This window comes from Eschscholzia californica, unplaced genomic scaffold (assembly GCF_041429995.1).
Source record: "Eschscholzia californica isolate CP2 unplaced genomic scaffold, dmEscCali1.0.p SCAF_5, whole genome shotgun sequence".
Lineage (NCBI taxonomy): Eukaryota > Viridiplantae > Streptophyta > Magnoliopsida > Ranunculales > Papaveraceae > Eschscholzia > Eschscholzia californica.
Genome location: NW_028238472.1, coordinates 50,265,194 through 50,283,174, shown reverse-complemented (window position 1 = coordinate 50,283,174; position 17,981 = coordinate 50,265,194). Strand labels below are relative to the sequence as shown.

The following is a 17,981-nucleotide window of genomic DNA, read 5'->3' as shown; positions in this document are numbered from 1 at the left end:
AATTTATTTAAATGTAACACTATATTTTCAAGAATGGGGTTAGAATTAAAGGTGTTAAAACTTAACTGGTCAATACTAGCCCACGACCCCTTCGCAAAATAACAAAAAGTCATGCCCTTTTTGCAAAACTCGATACTTATGTACGACCCTTCCGTATGAATTTTCAACTGATTTCAACCAAAAATCCAAACAAAAACTACCGACATTATCCAATTTAAATTTGTCTACTGACCAATCTAGAGAAGGCTTACAACTCAATTTTAAAGATTCTAGAATCAAACTTATGGAGAAAGATAAGGTTCATAGTTTTTTTTATTTTTGAGCATTAACGAATCGAAAAAGAAGAAAAGGAGAAAGTGTTCAGCCCCTTTGACTTGAACTGATTTTGTAACTAATCATCTGTAACTCAAAGTAAAAAGTGGGAGTTTGTGTTTTGAGAGGAGTGTGTTCCCATAGGGGGCTCGTTTGGGCTTTTAATTTTTCCAGAAATGGATCAAAACTATACAATTTACAATTTAAAAACATATCAATATAGTGTTGCTAAATAACACGAGCAAGTCACACCAGATCAACCGTTAAATATTTCTGTAGGAGATGTTATAAGCGAGAGATATGTCTAACGTTGTGGTTGTCGAGCCCATTCAAACCTCCAAACAGACCAATGTTGTGTGATCTTCGTCCCAATGGAAGTCCTCAAGGCATCCATGTATGGTTATATACACCCCAAGCGCCTTTGACTTCAAAGTGCAGGCTCTGTATTTCTGTAGTATCTTAAAACTTCTCATGATCCTCTTACAAGTTCAAGTTCAAGTTCATCATGAAATCTATTGCAAATGAAACAGGAAGTTGGTCAAAACTTCCGAGACCAAAATTTCTTCTGCCAAGAAGGATCCAACAATATCGCTTAGGCTTAAGCTCCCAATTAAGGTTTGCACAAGCTTGCCCAAGTAAAGGTGGCACACACTCGATCATATTTTGTACTTAGTTTGCACGGGTTTGCATAGCTTTTGCGGGGGTTGCACAATAAACCCAATCCTGAAAAGTATCGATCACGAACCCAAAGCCTAAAAGATTATTATCATGTCCAAGACTAACACAAAATTGTCTTCGGCTTAATTTCCTGTTTTCAGTGATGTTTCGTTGTTTGTAGCATATCATGTTGATTTGGCTGAGGAGAAAATGATCTTTGTTCTCTTATTTTGAATCTTGATGTGGGAAGAAGAGGAAGTGCATCTACTTGTTCTCAATCTCTTCTAATATGGCAAGTAGGCAATCAACCTAAACCAGAATGGTTTTCAGGTTTGAGGAAGAAGATTAAGGCAAGTGAAGTGAAAGCCTTTGTTTTCCATACCCAAGTGATCTATTCGTGATCCAGTGAAACGTTGATATCTTCTATCGTTTTAGTTTTTTTTCCTTAATATTCTTTTTCGCTCTTTCTCGATAATATATTTCGATAAGACAACTGTTTTTTCCTGCTGATAGTAATGATCTTCAGTCCTTTAGGTCCTACAAAAGATGATCTGATAATAGTATTCGAACATTGTGACAAATATTACAATTTACAGAGTTGCAGTAAATAAATTACTACTCCTTTTTCACTATCTCTTTTTCACAAAAATATAAACTCCCAAACACGCCTACCATCTACGACATTTAAGTTGGGAATCATAAAACTGTTCCCGACATGTAGATACGAAAATACCCATATCTTTCTACTAGTTTCTATGATCTCTATTCATTCAGTGATTGAAGAATTGAAATGTTATGAATCTTGTATTTGAGCTACGTTAGATTTGCTCGAATTTGTTGCTTCAGAGCAGCCTTTTAGAAACTCTCTCACCTCGGATTCTAAAGATGGGAAAGTAATAGCAAACCATGCCACGGCCTCTAGAACCTCTATAGAGAAATTAGTAAACGACTCTGAAGCAATACTTCTCAAGTGCGTTACAACCTAAGTTTTGACAATGAAAGAAATCGAATCAGATAATGAACCGAAATCAACAAGTTTCACTACCCATTGATGCTACCAGATGAGTATTCAAAAGGTAAAATACCTCGTGAGCTGCAGGTAAACTGTGAGAATGACTTGGATATTTCCTGATTATGTTTGAAATAAGAACAACCACGAATGGAAGCATTGGTAACTCTAAAAACTTCAGAGAATCTTTGAGGGATCCGATAAAGTGACTTGTCACGGTTACACCTTTGACTATAGCTGGTATCAACTTCATATCATAACCCTATAATAGAAACATAATAAAGGATAAACAAAGAAGAACATAATCCAGACAAACAGAAGTAGATAACGATTCAGAAAACAGCATAAAGCATGAAATAGTATAGAGTGCTACATTTACCTGGAAATGAACAACTCGAAAGACAGATGGTCTTAAATAAAACAATGATGAAATAAAGGAACAGATTACAGATCCAGCCTTTAAAACAGACGCTGTAGTGACACCAAGAGATGGCATTCTCAACCAGTTCTCAAGAAGTATCTGACACACAGCACTGCAAAACAAAACCAAATGAAGGAAACAAGAAAATCATTGGCATCCCCCCAAATGGTTTAGATTTCTTTATCTAGAAGTGGAATGTACAGTTGGGTGGTCTTGGCCTCCTCCACCATAAAAGCTAGTTCAAGAGGTGAGGCTTCCCCCACAATTATGGACTGGCTAAATCTCACAACAATGTGGCGTTATCCCAGCAACAATCTGTCCCTTACATATCGACTTTAACTTCGATATACTATTAGCCTAAACGTGTTTCTCGTGGGCTCTGATAGCAGTGTTGGGTGGCTTAGGCCTCTCTCACCCCAAAAGTTAGCGCAAGAGGTGAGGCTTTTTCCCCACTTGTGAACTGACTACATGCCCTGTCCACAAGACCACAACCAATATGGGGTTTTTCGAAAATGTACAAAAAGGAGTAGCATTTCATCCGTCTACTTTACTTTTAAAAGACGAAAGTAGAAACACACCTATCACGGGTATCAACCGCTCTCAAGATTTCGTCTTTCTTCATGTCGCCATCATTGGACGAAGCGGAAAGGCACATCTGTCTGTTTCTAGCTAAAAGCTCCCCCAGAATGTCTAAGAAGACCGATATAAGTGGTGTAACATATACTTCCATTCTGCATGTAAGGATAGAAAGAGGTTGTTCGACAAGTTCTTGGTACAAATTCCGAAATTCGGATTGGATAATGACTTGGCATCACAGATGGAAGATAGGCTTCTTTCATCGATATCCATATTGGAATTCTTTATACAGACGCAGAAAAGAGGAATAAGAACTTGAGTTGAAGCTTTGTCCAAACTATACCACCACACACAAAATGCTTCTTGTAAAGGGGAACAAGAATTATAAAGAAGCAGAGGAACCATGTCATCTACAATAGCTATTTGCAACTCAACTTTGTCTTTATCAGAACTATTTTGTCCACTTATTGTTTTAAGGAGCTTCAAAGCAGGATCAGCATTTACTGAAGCATTTCTAAGGACCTCGTGAACAGAATCAACAGAAAAATCGTGTTCGATATTATTGACTTCTTCATTTGCTATGTTCTGTTCCTGGAGATCTTCATCCAGCATACTGATATGTTCTTCAAACTGATAATACTTGCCCTTATTAGCAAAATAATCTCCTTCTGACTCCTCCAAGCTTTGAACTAAATCTGGAACACGTAGAAGTTCTGGAAAAAGGGGCATTGCTAGGCCAGCCCACTTCAACAGAAATGAAGTGAATTTAGAAACTTTTTGGATCAAATCATGTGCAGAGTCTAATTAAACAAAGCTTAATTTGAAAATAAACAGCATAGTCCTGTCAAAGACTCCATATATCTGAGCATTTAAATTTAGTTTTGAACAAATATCATTTCATCCAGGTGCCGGAAAAGATAGTCGAAATAATAATCACATTCAAGATTTTTTTTTTTATTTTTACTTTAGAGAATTACTGACTGCCTACCTGGGTGAATATATGCTCATAAGAGTGCGAATGGGAATCCATGTGTGCAAGTAGTTTATCCAGAGGTAGGAATCTCAAACATTGACCAAGAAACACCATCATCGCTAGTACAAGTTGAACTGAAACTGAAATTGCTGATGCAAGTTCCTTCATTCCGTTGCCATTTCTCCCTACAAAGTACGTAAAAGGAAGCCAATACAGCAACAGCAGCTGATTTCGTTTTAGTAGAACTGGAGGAACTAATTCTTTCTCTGGATGATGCATCTCCTGCTCTTTCCTCAAGAGCTAATTCAAGAAACCTAAAACACGAGCAGAAAGGCTTGATTGCCAACGCTAAGAAGTCCAAAGGGAGAGGATGCATCTCATATGCTCCTGCAGCATTGTCAGATGTCGGTGTGCGCTTCGGCATAAATGTCAATTATTTTCCCCAGCATCTGCAATCAATGGTCTCTTAGAAATTTACACACAAATACCGATGACTTCCTACATACAGAACTAGAGAGGAGTGATACTATAAGAATAAGTTAATAATAATATCAATAATAACAATAATAATGATAATCTCATATAGATATTGAGGAAAACAAGATTAATTGTACATTTGAGAATTTCCTTCCGAATAATTGTGAAATTTGAAGCTGTACTTGTAAGAATTATTATCGTACTGGGTGAATAGGTTCATTAGACGAAAGAATGCAGTGCATGATTGTTTCACTTAATTCATTCTAATTTTCAAAAAAAAAAATGATTGTTTCACTTATATCAACTCCATTTTGAACAAGTAGACCCGATTCGAGTAGTTGAAACAAGCATTCAATCACCGCATCATCAGACCTGTACGAGAACAAAAAAAATGAAATTTTCTAAAAAAGAATTATAAGCAAATAAATGAAAGAGAAAGGAAATGATCAGCTACCATGCCAAACGTTAAAAAGAATTATAAGCATAATAGCATGTATTAAGAAATCTTGAGGAGTTAAAAGGTGACTGAAAAATTATTAGATGAAACAGAAAGGCGACTACCATGCCAAACGTTACATGTCAGTACATGTTCATAGCTAGGGGAATAAAAACATGCAAATTAAGTGCTGCAAGAGAGCAATAAAATATACGAATCCGTACAACCTATTAGTGGTGGAAAGAGGGCCAACTGGTCGAAGAATCCTTGCAGCTTTTGCTATGCTGTTGAAATTTGAAGTGATTCCAGCCTCGTGTGCTAGCCGAAGGACATATGCCCAACATGCACTATCGATTCTTATGTTCATCCCAATTGCTTTGCTACAATACTGATCAATGCCACAAAAAGTCAAAACAGAGGTGACCAAGTTGCGAACTGTAAATTCTGTAAAAGAGTAAGCACTCCCATCATAGATGAGATTTCATACTTCAGCCTTACGTAAAAACTCCATACATCAGTTGAAATTTTGGGATCATATCTTTTTTTTTTAACTTAGAATGAATTATATTAATAGAAGAGTAACGTACACAAGCTTATAAGGACTGGTGAACAGTTCCTTGCGGAAGAAAAAGAGAAAAAGTATTCTACGCAGTTAACTGTTCAGTGTTAACTTGGATCTCAAGACGTATCTGCATTGCAACAAAACAGTGTTGCTGAAAGCTTGAAAACCCGAACATATGCAATATGGAGGTGCCAAATAGACGAGTTGAAAAGGTCAAATGTGGAAGTATGGCTGCGCACATGTATATTTTCTTGTCATAGTTAATAGATACTCCATTACTTTTTAACACTATGACATTTTTACTTTTGAAGCAACCAATGCAAAACAATTTGCAGAACCTAAAAACATGTAAGCGTGCAAGTCCTCATTAAATGTCCGTACAAAATCTCACACTCTACCTACCTATGTGACTGAAGTATCCGGGTGTCAGATACGATGATTCAGGTACTAGATTGTCCAATACGGCAAGAAAAGAAGTTTCCAGCTAAGTAGCTAACGTTCCATTGAATTTGGAGAAACTACAAGTAGGAATAGCAAACTCTATATAAATTTCGGACCATTGATATACCAAATCTGTAATCAAACTTTAGTCCACTAGTGGATCTTACACCCAATAATAACATCCCAGACTAAATTTAATGTCGAAGAATGGTATATACTGTACCTCGGAGACTTTATCATTACACTGCAACAAGAGTTGAACAACAAGCCAAAGAGCTATTTCAAATCCTTGCTCGAAAGGCGGAAGACCGTAGATGACAGGTCCTAGAAAGTAAAGAAGGCACTCTCGACACATATTTTCTGTCAATGAACTATCACGGAACCCTGGAATAAGTAAAAGAAAAGATATTCCCAGCTCGAATCTGTGTTTAGTGATATGGACATTTCTGCCAGGATGCTTCACGTCACCACCTGGCGAATCAGTTATGCACAGAAGACGGAGCCAAAATACCACCTATAAGTAATGATAAAATGAGTAACATAAAAATGAGTGAACCTGATGGGCAAATGACTTAAAAATAAATGCACGAATAATTCAAGCATGGTGCACATGAAGGAGGCGAGATCAGGATTCCATCATGGAGGTGCCAGAAAGTGAGCCGCCAGTGAACACCTTGTGCGGCACTTGCAGGAAACTTAAGACTATACTACTATGTCACAACTAATGCTTTTTCCAAAAACTAAACAATACGGAGTATTTATTTCCATATAACATGATGTAATTTTCATATGAAAACAATAAATGAACAGGAAGAGAAATGATTTATCAAGATAATTTTCATTGATAGAAATATGAATTAGATACATCAGATGGGACATATTTACTGCCTAAATGGACTTCTAAAACTATCCTGAAGGGGCAGCTAAAATTAACATCTGCAGAGTCCCCAAGCCAAATGTACATGAAATCTATCCTAAAGACCTAAATGTACCTAATTCTCTAGCCTGTGCAAGTGTATCCCCACCTAGATAGATAATAACTACAAATATAACAGAATAACATCCACGGTAACTTTCCAAACAAGGTCTTGATCCTAATAGATAGCTTACTGCTCACCTAAAAATACCTTAAATATAACTCTAACAAAGTCTTGGATAACTGTTCCATAACTGGATCACAAGAACCACGCAGCACTCCAAGTGCACCTTCATCATCACTGGAGTCCATCCTAGTGCCTTAGACTTATCTTTTGAAGTAGATTATGAAGCAGAAATTGCTAAGTGATAAAAGGAACCTACCTCCTCTTGATTTGGTTTCAACCCACCTACATGAACAAGAACACAGTATAATCTCAAGCGGGAATACAAGTTACTATGCCATCCATCTTCATTAAATGCAGCTTCTGCACCTGCTTGTAAAGCTTTACGCAGTTTTAAAACAGTTTGCTCCTTAAGTTCAAACGCATCAATTGAATGAGCAGCGGTTGGAGGATCCGTAGCTTTTCCCACTTTCTCAACCCCGGAAGTTGAAAATATTTCTTTTGATCTTCTTGTAGACCTTATGCAAGATAATATCCATTGGGAAATTTCTCCGTCGGAGAAAAAAATCCTTGTCATGAAATCAACCACATCGTTAAGGACGTCAACAGTGACTTCAATAATCATATTTGGGCAGATGCATCTCTGAACTATGATATCTCGTAAAACCCGTGCTACTTGAGGGTCTGATAGGCAAATGGACTCCATTGCATTGTGAGACTGTAAAAGACAGTAGTGAAAGCAGAGGATGTGGATGTCTGGGTCTACCAACTTGTATAAAATCTGCAAGCATCTGTAAGCACGGCCACCTCAATATTGAAATATTCGTACAACACTCTTTAAGTAGTGACCCGGCATATTTGGTCGTAAGCACTGCATTTAGTAAAATTTCTACACACAAGTAATTTAAAAAAGTCAAATGCAAATCTTATTTTGAAGGTAACTGAAGAAGATTCTTCAAAATGAGCAAACCCTGTGAACTAGTTAACAGAAACCTGGAGATAATAGATCAGGGCAGTGAAATACAGCTACTGGAACCATAGATTGCAGTTCTGGTAATATAGCCTCATCAAACCAAATGGATCCTTTCTCTATAAAATTTTGCATCTGGTATTCTTTCAACTGAGGAGCTAAAGACAATATACTATTGACTGCTAGGGCACGTTCGCGTAAGTTGCAGATGGCAAGCTTCACCCGATGGACCTGCACAGGTATCACTTCTATAGAACTTGTTGAATCCGAATATGGATCTTAAGGTTTCAACTTTCAACCTAATTTATCTCACTTGGCATGGCATGAGTTAATTTATCAGTTACTACATCATAAAACAAATTAATATGCATCAATTACAGTTTCAATGGTTTTTTTTTTTTTTGAAACTTTGAATTAATCATTAAAAGGGGAAAAAACTATACAAAAAGGGGGGGGAGGTTAGTGGATATGTTGACCAATCCACGCCTCCCAATTGAAAACAACATCAATAAAGTTAGCAGAACCAATACAATTTAGATTTTTAGCCCAACCAAAAATAACTGACTTAATGTCCTCGACATCTAGGTTCGAGTTTGCATTTCCTTCCTTGAAAGTCTTGTTATTGCGGTCTTTCCATATGCTCCACACTATAGCTGCCGGGATGAGGTTCCAAATCTCTTTCTTACCTCTCGGTTTAGGGGTCTTCTCCCATTGATCGAAAAGGTCAGCAACCGATGATGGATTACACCATTTTATGCCTGTCGAATTGAGGAAGTATGACCACAATCCTTGTGCAACCTTACAGTGTATGAACAAATGAGCACTTGTCTCCTCACTCTCCTTGCACATGATGCATCGGTTGATGATCATAAATCCCCTACGTCTAAGCGCATCCACCGTCGGAACTCTATTGATGAATGTTGCCCAAAGCATAAATCCAACTCTAGGAGGGATACCCTTCCTCCGAAGAATTTTCACTAAAGTTGGATGCATGATTTGGTCTCCTGTTTCCATCATAGAATAACAAACTTTGACCGACAGTTTCAATGGTTCTTAAGTTCTTCATCAAGCTTTCCATTATTAACAGCCAAATATTGTTAAGTATGCAATGTGAATATGCCAAATAAGAAGCTGAACCTTAGCACTGCATTGCAGAACACTGTTTGATAAACTATGTGTCTTTACATTCTAAGAGGTTACGGCATATAACAACAACCAAACATTATACGAAATTATTCAACTTATAAGAGGATTAAAAGCATAGCTGAAATAGATTTTGGAAAAGAATTATAAGTAATAAGGAAAAAGAGGCACGCGATCATAACAATCTCTTTCTAATACATGACAAGTGAAGAAAAGAAAAATCAGAGATAAGATGTTGTGTTTAGTCACAAAAACAAGAGCTTCTCCAACTTTAATATAATTATTTCCTTTTCGCAAAGTCATGGACAAGGTATTAGATTTCGGTCAAGTATAAATTTTGTTTTCAGTATAAACAATTGGAAATTGAAAATTTTGTGGAAATATTTGGGTTTTCTTAGAAATATTTACAAATTTCAGGAAATGAATTATAAATTCTTAAATTAGCAAACAGTAAAGAAGCAGAAAAAGGGCGTTATCAAGTTCTAACAATAAACGTTGTCCATAGAAATGGAAACTAATGGCATTTCCTTAGAAGCTCTTATACAAATGTAAGAGTTTTTATGAAATTTTGTTAACACTGCAAGAAAAAAATGAAACCCCACTGCAACATAAACAGTATCGGCGGTTTTTTTACAATTTTGGTTGAAGTCGACTACTCATGTTGAAGTGAACAATGACTTTACCAAAATAATCCAGAGCTACACTGTGTTCAGTTCCATTTTGGTGGCCGTGTGACAAAAAATTTGGTAATTTTAACCTAAATATAAAGACTGATACCGCGGTCCTAGGAAAAAGATAATGTGTAAGAAAAAAACCTTCTCCGACCAGAAAGTGACAAGTCAATGTGCTTCCTATGTAGCGTGAGAAAGGAAGATGTCTGCAAACCCTAGTCATCATATCTACTTAAACATTCCTTTTAAATTAATATTTCAATATCCATATTTTAACAAGAACATCTATATAACAAATGATATAGGTTTCATGTCATGTCATAACTTTCATTGATAAATCTCAACCGTCCAATTTTTCGTAAATCATGACCCTTTTTTTTAAAGAGTCTTTCTAAGATAAAAGTGTAAAAGTCAAAATAGCTACCCGCTTCCTAGCTACCCACTTTCTGTAATATCTCACATTATTTCTCTCTCTCCTATCTTCTCTCTCTTAAAATTCAAACGATTCTCTCTCTGTCTCTTCTCTATTTTTATTTTGTCTACTTGAAGATTTCAAATTCCATGCCCTAATGGCACGGGCTATACCCTAGTTTAGTAATAAAAATAACACAGGCGAAGGGGATAGACGGCCACGTTATTATTGGAGCCTGGATATGGTTCTTCCCCTGAAGTGAAGAGTTTGAGATTCTATTGCCATGTAGAAAAAAAATTCTAGAACTTGTCTTTCTTCACATGCCATACATTTAGCTTAACTGATTAAGCTTTGGGAAACCTCTAAAGGGTTTCCAAGGGTGCATGCATCAATAAGAACAAGAATTGTTTATATTCGAAAGAGAACAAGCATTGTTTGAGGCAATATACATGGAGTCTGTGGAGGTAGCACTATGGTAACCCATAGCACACAAGAAGACCAATAAAGAAAGTTTATCTAAAACATCAACTAAAGACGTCAATTTCTTTCTAAAGTTGGCGAATAACCCTCAGGTAGAAAAATGATGTTACATTGTCACCCCAATAGAAATATAAAAGATATAGTATCTAATTTACGAAGATGCCGTGTGCAGTTGCCTCCTTTCATTTAATCGCTGGAGTAATTACTCGGTTAGCTATTTGATTGGGAACTTGGGTATAGCGTATAAGAGCCATCAAATAGAATCAAATTTCAAGTTGAACCAATAACCAAATTGAGCACTATTGATTTCCATGATATTCTGATTAATCACATTCTATACCCTAAAAACATTCAATACCATTCCAGTAAAACACTAGATAAAGTTTGCAAGTTCCACGAGTATATCGTGGTAGTAATATGGACAACACGAATATATCCTGATACTAATGTTTTCTTTAACAAATACTCAAACTTTAAGCAGTTCCATAGCTATGAATCAAATTACTAATTAGAAAAAATTTAAAATTTTAGTTGAGGAAACGGATTCGAACACATGATTAATAATGTAAAAAAAGAAGAACCGAAGTATAAAACCAGATAGAAAATTAGGGTAAGATCAAAGATAAACCCTATAATGAATAAGAAATTATAATTTATAATATTAGAAGATTGAAAAAGGGAAGAATCGTCGAGAACAGGAGGTTCGAGCTCGTACTGTAAGACGAGCTTTCGAACTTCCATGGAATCGATCGTTGCATAGTTCATGGAACCCTAGGTGAATTTGAACGAGGAAGTGAGAAACGGAGGGGAAAAGGAAGAGGCGAAGAAAGCCAACTTTTTTTTCCCGCTAAACAGACAGATGGTGACCGGGTTTTGTTAGGTCAGCCTTCAATTTTTTTTTTTTTTTTTTTCTTTTGATGAGGTAGGTCGCCCTTCAATTTATCTATCTATGTAGTTACCTCTCTCAAACATTTTTTTTTTTTTTTTTGATGAGAGTAGGCCATTGCCAAATTTTATTACCTACTATAGCAAATATTCATATTGGCTAAATCTGTCGCCAATTGACTTACAATGGATCTGGGAGTATCATAAATCTCCACAGTCTGATTTAGATCGACATTAAAGTAATCTTTTGCTAACAAATGTGCTACCATATTTGCTTCACGAGGACAATATTGGAAGATACTACTCCGGAGATTACATACTTCACTTTGAATTTTCATATTGATCGCTCTAATTTTCCATGAAGACTCCTCCAAATTTTTTGAACAAACATGGATCACATTTATCGCATCACCTTCCATTACACATTCATACTCCGGGAGCTCCATTGCCAAAGAGACCGCCAACCTAGCAGCTCTAGCTTCGGCTTCCATAGCTGATGTTACTCGCCAACTTTGAACCATTGCCTCACCGCCTTTAAATAACCGTTACGGAATTTGTTGTTTACCATTTTTTCTTTTGGGAAGTAGACTACAACGAAAGAGACCTAAGCCCGACAAATCTATTATATTTTTTACTTTATATATTGCTTAAATTGTATTGAATGAATTTTGAAGGTAAACTGTTTCCACCGAGATTCGATCCCACAACCTCATGGGTTCAAGAGGGCCATCCAACCCTTGCACCAAAGAGTGGTGGACTTATTTACCAAGTATAGATAAGGTTCAACAGACAAAGAAAAAAATAAAAAAAATAAGTATACATAATTTTATATAATTGTGTTTTTCTTTACGAACCAAACTCATTAAATCATTAAATTCCTAAAAATTATGTTCCGGATTCCGTTCTCGTGCACTAGATACGATTTAAATCTAAAGATTTTGAAACAATAAACCTATTGTTCTGTTCATCAAGGCATTAAGAACATTCAAAAGCAAAGAAAGATATAGTACCTTTTTACACGTGATTGTAGGTGCGTCGTGCAAACATTTTACACGACCTCTCCGGATTAATTTCATTTCTTGTTTATTTTGTGGCTTTTTGGGTTGGTAAGATCGACTGAATGATGTATAAATTAATTTCGTCCTTTCAATGTACCAGTAACACACGACGTAATGAATATAATGAAGTTTCTCCTGCGAGACAAGAAGAAAATCAACAAATTAAACTTATTTGAATTAGGGTTCAATGAAGGTAAAGAAGACCAATCTTCTAATCGATAAAGAGTGGTCAAATTGGGAATGTCTACAATGTACCCCATTAAATTATGTTATTTTCATCAAATCAATATTTTTTTTTTTGAAATAACATGATTACATTTCATTAATAGTTTTGACACATCAAATGATTGAATTTTAGACCTTCATCCTTAACAAAAAAAAAAATTTAGACCTTCATGATTTTGGGATACTTACTCACTATGCTATCAACTCTTGGCCCAATAACGAGTTTTAAATTAAGGTTTTTGGTGCAGTATCACATTTTGTGTGGTTGACATCTCCTATATCCATGGAAATAGAAGAATTTTCATAGAAATAAGTATTTTCACTGTTTGATACGAAGTGTAATTCCACGACTTTAATTCTTTAGAGAATCTATTTCCATGAAATAGTTCATTTTTAATTCTTTGCTCCTCCTAGGAATTTGTTTCCGTGGAAAGTCAAAAATCAAAATAAAAATATTTTAAAATATTTGTTGACATGAAACCTAATATTTATCTCCATACATGTTCAAAATGACATTTTTGCCCATAAAAGTTAACAAAAAAAACTTTTACGTATATATTAGACAAATTACATTTTTGTCCTTGTCTTACTAATGACATGTTTACAAGTTGTTAAAATGACATTTTGTCTTTATGTAGCCAAAATTAAATTTTTACCCTTTTATAATATCAAATTGACATTTTATGCTTATGTTGTCAAAATGACAATTTTACCCTAATGTGTCAAAATGACATTTTTACCCTCATATAATACCAAAATGACATTTTTATCCTTATGTGGTCTGAATGACATTCTTACTAGTGGTATGTCTACACTTTAATATTAAAATGACAAATTTACCCTTTTATATTAGTACAATTTCTTTTTTTATCTATACGTTGTCAAATTTACATTTTTTGTCTTGTTTGATCAACAACTTGACATTTTATAACAAAAGAATAAAAGTACAATTTTGACAACATAAGGGTAAAAATGTAATTTGGACAACATAAGGATGAAAATGTAATTTTGGCAACATAACGGTAAAAATGTTATTCTGACTACATAAAGAATAAATAAAAACTCTTCATTGAATATTATATTCGTAGAAGTTAGTTGTCAACCAAATAATAGAGTTCGTAATTCTACGGAATAATAGATGACTACAAAACGAAAGAACTCTTATTTCACGGGATAAATTTCGTGGAAAACTTTTCATGGAACTCTTTCATTTCTGTGAAATTATTTCCCTGATATCAAACACAACCTTGATTAATTTAAACGTTTCTTTGATCACATTTTTATTATTCAACCCATATATGCAAATCAGTCCTTTTAGAATTGGGACCTAGGGTTAGGTGTACTGGCAACACCAGACAGGTCACATTGGTTAACAACGTTTTATTATCCAATAACAGCAAATAATTATTAAATCAGGGAAGAGAGATACAGAGAGAGGGAGTTTCTTTTAGGTGGCCAATACATGGACAACCAAATATTTTACGTGGACAACTATTTTTAGGTCCGGTGTAAGTCAACTATATTTGACTTAGTTGACTTATATTTAATAGGGGGACAACACTACAAAGCTGTAATTGTTAAAACAATAATTAATGCGAGGACTATAAACAAATATAATGGATTAAAATAGAAACCCTAACTTCATCTTCTTCTAAATATTTGGAAACATCTTGATTTTGAGATTTAATAACAATTAAAGAGTCAAAATTGATGAAAAACGGAATGAGTATGGTTAATAATGATTAAAGTGTGAAGATAACAAGCAAGTAATTCCCTTCTTCTTTAATGTCCTAGTCTATTATGCTACTATCAATGACGTTATGTGCTTGTGGAATCAGTGTTAGTGTTTTGCATCTAATAGTTGGATCAACAAAAAGAGGTTTGTGTTTTCTATATTCATAGATAACAAGCAAGTAATTCCCTTCTTCTTTGTTCCAATTCCTATCTATATGATTGATGTAGTGTGTGTGTGAGATAGTCAAGAGTTGTGTAGTATAGAGAGGGGTCGATCACTAGAATATAGCCCAACACCACATATATTTCACCAATTATATTACAATTGTTTGTTGATTACTTATTCTAAATCTTGAATGTGCTTTTATTTGACTTTTATTTATTAAGATATGACTAGAACTTTCAATTGTAAATCATGAATTTGTTTGTTGGGTTTGACCTTTTCATAATCAACATATGGTTTCATGTTTGGGGAGTTCTTAGTTGTCTTTCCACCAATTACAAGGTTCATAAACATGAATGAAGAAAACATTACAATAGATGGTGTAGTTAGCATTGTGGATGGCGAAGAAGAAGAAGAAATTCTTTATATCGTATGTATGGCTGCTTGTACGATTGGAATGGTAATGGAATTCAAACACCCACAAATTATGAGGGATCCGACAAATTTGAATAAACTTCGAGAGCAATTTTTGAGTCGGTTATATAAAGAGAGTGATCGAGTTTGTCATGAAAACCTTCGGATGAATAGGACTTCATTCCGCATATTTTGTAATAATCTAAGATTGAAGGGCTTGTGTGACGGAAAGTTCGTAACTGTTGAAGAACAAGTTGCAATCTTCCTCTTCATTATCGGCCATGACGTCAAGAATCGAAATGCAAACTTAAATTTTATTCGTTCAGGAGAGACAGTAAGCCGCTACTTTAATGTTGTTCTGAGAGCAGTATTGAAGATGCAGAAAGATTTATTGAAACCCCCTGATAGCAGATCATCTCCTAATGAGAGTACACACCCCAAAACTTGGCATCACTACTTTAAGGTAATCATGGATGATGACTATTTTATAATTTTGTTTCACGTAAAGAATTATTCCTCGTTTAGTTTCCTATATGTTGCCTAATTTATTTGTAAGATGCTGTGGGGGCTATTGATGGTACATATATACATGCAACTGTGCCAACTAGTGATCAACCGAGGTTTCGTAATCGTAAAGGTGATATACGACAAAATGTGCTTGTAGCATGTTCTTTCAATATGAGGATTATGTATGTTTTAGCTGGATGGGAAGGATCAGCTCATGATGGTAGGGTATTGAAGTCCGCATTAAGAAGTCCAATTGACCCATTGACCGTCCCGACTGGTTAGCTTTAAAAATTAAAATCCGTGTCTACATATTTGTTGCGTGACATTGATTAAATTGTTTCAACTACAACACTAACTTATTACTTATTCATAGGAAAATACTACTTAGGTGATGCAGGCTTCCCAAATGCTCCTGGTTTTATGACTCCCTATCGTGGAGTCCGTTATCATCTCAACGAGCATCATGGTCGGCTTCCTGCCAATGCTAAAGAGTTATTCAATTATCGACATTCTTCATTAAGAAATGTGATAGAAAGGTGTTTTGGGTTACTAAAAAAAAGATTTGCTTGCCTACGAACATTTACATTTTACGACTTCAAAACACAAGTTTATATGGTAATAGCTTGCTGCATCATTCACAACCACATAATGAATGTTGATCCGTTGGATATGTGTGACGAAGATCCTGATCCACTTGAAAATACTGAATTTGAACTTTTACCTGAAGAACAAAGTGCCATACTTGTACCAACACTAGAGTGGTCTTCAAAAAGAGATCAATTAGCATCAAATATGTGGGAGGAGTACCGTCGGCGACGTCACACATAGATGTTCTCTACTACATTTGTGTTGCTTATTTTTATTTCCTTAAAAAAATGTTGATGCAAATGACATGAGTATTAACATTACATTTGTGTTGTCTTCAAATGGTATTGGAAATTTCTTGAGTCAGGGATTGAAATGAATTGTGTTTGAAACGAATTGACTTCATAGTTATTTAGAATTTGAATCGAATTTGAGATCGTGATTTTTGATGTTCTTAGTCGTGGGAAGATAAATTTTAGTGAGAGAAAATCTAAGATGATCAATCTGGTATTGGGAGCTTCTAAAGGCACCTGACTTTATTGCAATTGGCACCTCAATTAAGTGTTAGAAATGGGTGCTCACAGTAATATCTTCGGGTGCTTTTAGATGTTTCCATTACATTTTCTCATGGTGTACCAAACACCAAAAAAACGATTTTCTGTAAGAAAAGCTTGCTTTTCTTTCCCATCAGAAAAGCCTTGTTTTCTTTCCCATCGGAAAAAAAATGATTTTCACACCAATCAAACAGACCCTAAGTGAAAAAGAAGACATGAGTAGGAAAGATTAAAGGGTTGGTGGCCAATACGCGGACAACCGTTTTTCTTATATGGACAACTATCTTATGTGGACAACGCAAAAAAGTTAAATTTTTATATGGACATCAGTTTCTAAGGGGACAACTCTCTATTATTTTCACCCAAGTCCTCTTAGAATCAGATGTACTATTTGATGACCTCCCTCTTTCTCCATAAACCCTAGGTTAGTTAGTCTTCATCTCTTCTATTACTTGTTCTTCATCATCACCCAAATTTCTAGAGAGAGAAATTCCTTGGAGAAGCAATATTGGTGGTTATGGCATCAAACAAAGGCAAGGGAGTTGTTGTAGAATCATCCCAAAGATAAAGGTTAGGACCCTAAAACTCTAAAACCAACCATGAAGAAGAAGATGATACTGATGGGAGAGAAAATCGGAGAAGATGTGGAAGACGAAGATGGATCTGTTGGTTTCGACTCTGAAAACGATGGTGAAGAGGAAGATGAATCTGGTAATTGGGGTTGTGCAAATATATGGCATAACAGAACATTACTTGCGACGAAAATCTGACATAATCAGAAAACTTCTGATTATGCCAGATTTTCGTCGCAACTTAGCTTCTGTTATGCCATATTTTCGCACAAAATCTGCGAAAATATGGCATAACAGAAGCTAAGTTGCTACGAAAATCTGGAAAATTGTCCGACTTTGCCAGATTTTCGTCGCAAGTTATGTTCTGTTTTACCTCATCAATTTCATTAATGCCTATTATAGAAACGTCCGGAAACTTCTTCAGGTGCAGATTGAGGGATTTTGTCTTCTTCATCCATCTAGGGTTTGATAAAAAATGGTAGAAACTACAATTTACTTTTAGTAGAAGTGAAGAAAGAAGAATAAGACTAAGAAGAGATTTTGTCTTCTTCATCCATCTAGGGTTTGATAAAAAAAATGGTAGAAACCGCAGTTTACTTTTAGTAGAAGTGAAGAAAGAAGAATAAGACTAAGAAGAAGGATGAAGATGAAGAAGAAGACAGTTTAGTTTTCAATCTTTAATTATTATTTTTGTTAGTAGTCCA

General features: G+C 35.3%; 3 protein-coding genes across 7 annotated transcripts in view; 1 reads left to right on the top strand and 2 right to left on the bottom strand.

Moving 5' to 3' along the window:
• Positions 1–17,981, bottom strand: part of LOC147540212 (RNI-like superfamily protein) — a 65,418-nt gene that overhangs the window by 2,459 nt on the left and 44,978 nt on the right. The gene's annotated exons all lie outside the window — the stretch shown is intronic.
• Positions 1,499–11,448, bottom strand: LOC147540221 (uncharacterized). Of its 4 annotated transcripts, XM_086644788.1 has the most exons (11): positions 11,296–11,448; positions 7,898–8,105; positions 7,164–7,793; positions 6,088–6,378; positions 5,089–5,249; positions 4,721–4,797; positions 3,964–4,397; positions 2,978–3,719; positions 2,358–2,511; positions 2,055–2,240; positions 1,499–1,951 (listed from the first exon to the last, which is right to left on the bottom strand). In XM_086644788.1, the coding sequence occupies exons 3-7, from the start codon at positions 7,608–7,610 to the stop codon at positions 4,378–4,380; spliced, it is 996 nt and encodes a 331-aa protein (XP_086500914.1). In that variant the 5' UTR covers positions 7,611–7,793; positions 7,898–8,105; positions 11,296–11,448; the 3' UTR covers positions 1,499–1,951; positions 2,055–2,240; positions 2,358–2,511; positions 2,978–3,719; positions 3,964–4,377. The 4 variants fall into 4 exon arrangements, with proteins under 4 accessions (XP_086500914.1, XP_086500913.1, XP_086500915.1 ...); XM_086644787.1 differs by lacking the exons at positions 1,499–1,951; positions 2,055–2,240; positions 2,358–2,511; positions 2,978–3,719; positions 3,964–4,397 and having other exon boundaries at positions 4,564–4,797; XM_086644789.1 differs by lacking the exons at positions 1,499–1,951; positions 2,055–2,240; positions 2,358–2,511; ... (3 more) ...; positions 7,898–8,105; positions 11,296–11,448 and adding an exon at positions 5,826–5,941 and having other exon boundaries at positions 5,167–5,249; positions 7,164–7,726.
• LOC147540220 (uncharacterized) lies at positions 14,881–16,511 on the top strand. The gene is made up of 3 exons (XM_086640018.1): positions 14,881–15,583; positions 15,616–15,843; positions 15,940–16,511. The coding sequence occupies exons 1-3, from the start codon at positions 14,947–14,949 to the stop codon at positions 16,392–16,394; spliced, it is 1,320 nt and encodes a 439-aa protein (XP_086496144.1). The 5' UTR covers positions 14,881–14,946; the 3' UTR covers positions 16,395–16,511.

Excerpts from the sequence above, each read along its gene's own strand:
- LOC147540221 (XM_086644787.1), bottom strand. The coding sequence starts at position 7,610 with ATGGAGTCCATTTGCCTATCAGACCCTCAAGTAGCACGGGTTTTACGA. Across the intron at positions 6,379-7,163 it reads TGAAACCAAATCAAGAGGAG|GTGGTATTTTGGCTCCGTCT; the intron begins GTAGGTTCCTTT and ends CATTACTTATAG. Across the intron at positions 4,798-5,088 it reads CCTCTTTCCACCACTAATAG|GTCTGATGATGCGGTGATTG; the intron begins GTTGTACGGATT and ends GTTCTCGTACAG.
- LOC147540220 (XM_086640018.1), top strand. The coding sequence starts at position 14,947 with ATGTTTGGGGAGTTCTTAGTTGTCTTTCCACCAATTACAAGGTTCATA. Across the intron at positions 15,584-15,615 it reads AAAGAATTATTCCTCGTTTA|ATGCTGTGGGGGCTATTGAT; the intron begins GTTTCCTATATG and ends TTTATTTGTAAG. Across the intron at positions 15,844-15,939 it reads CCCATTGACCGTCCCGACTG|GAAAATACTACTTAGGTGAT; the intron begins GTTAGCTTTAAA and ends ACTTATTCATAG.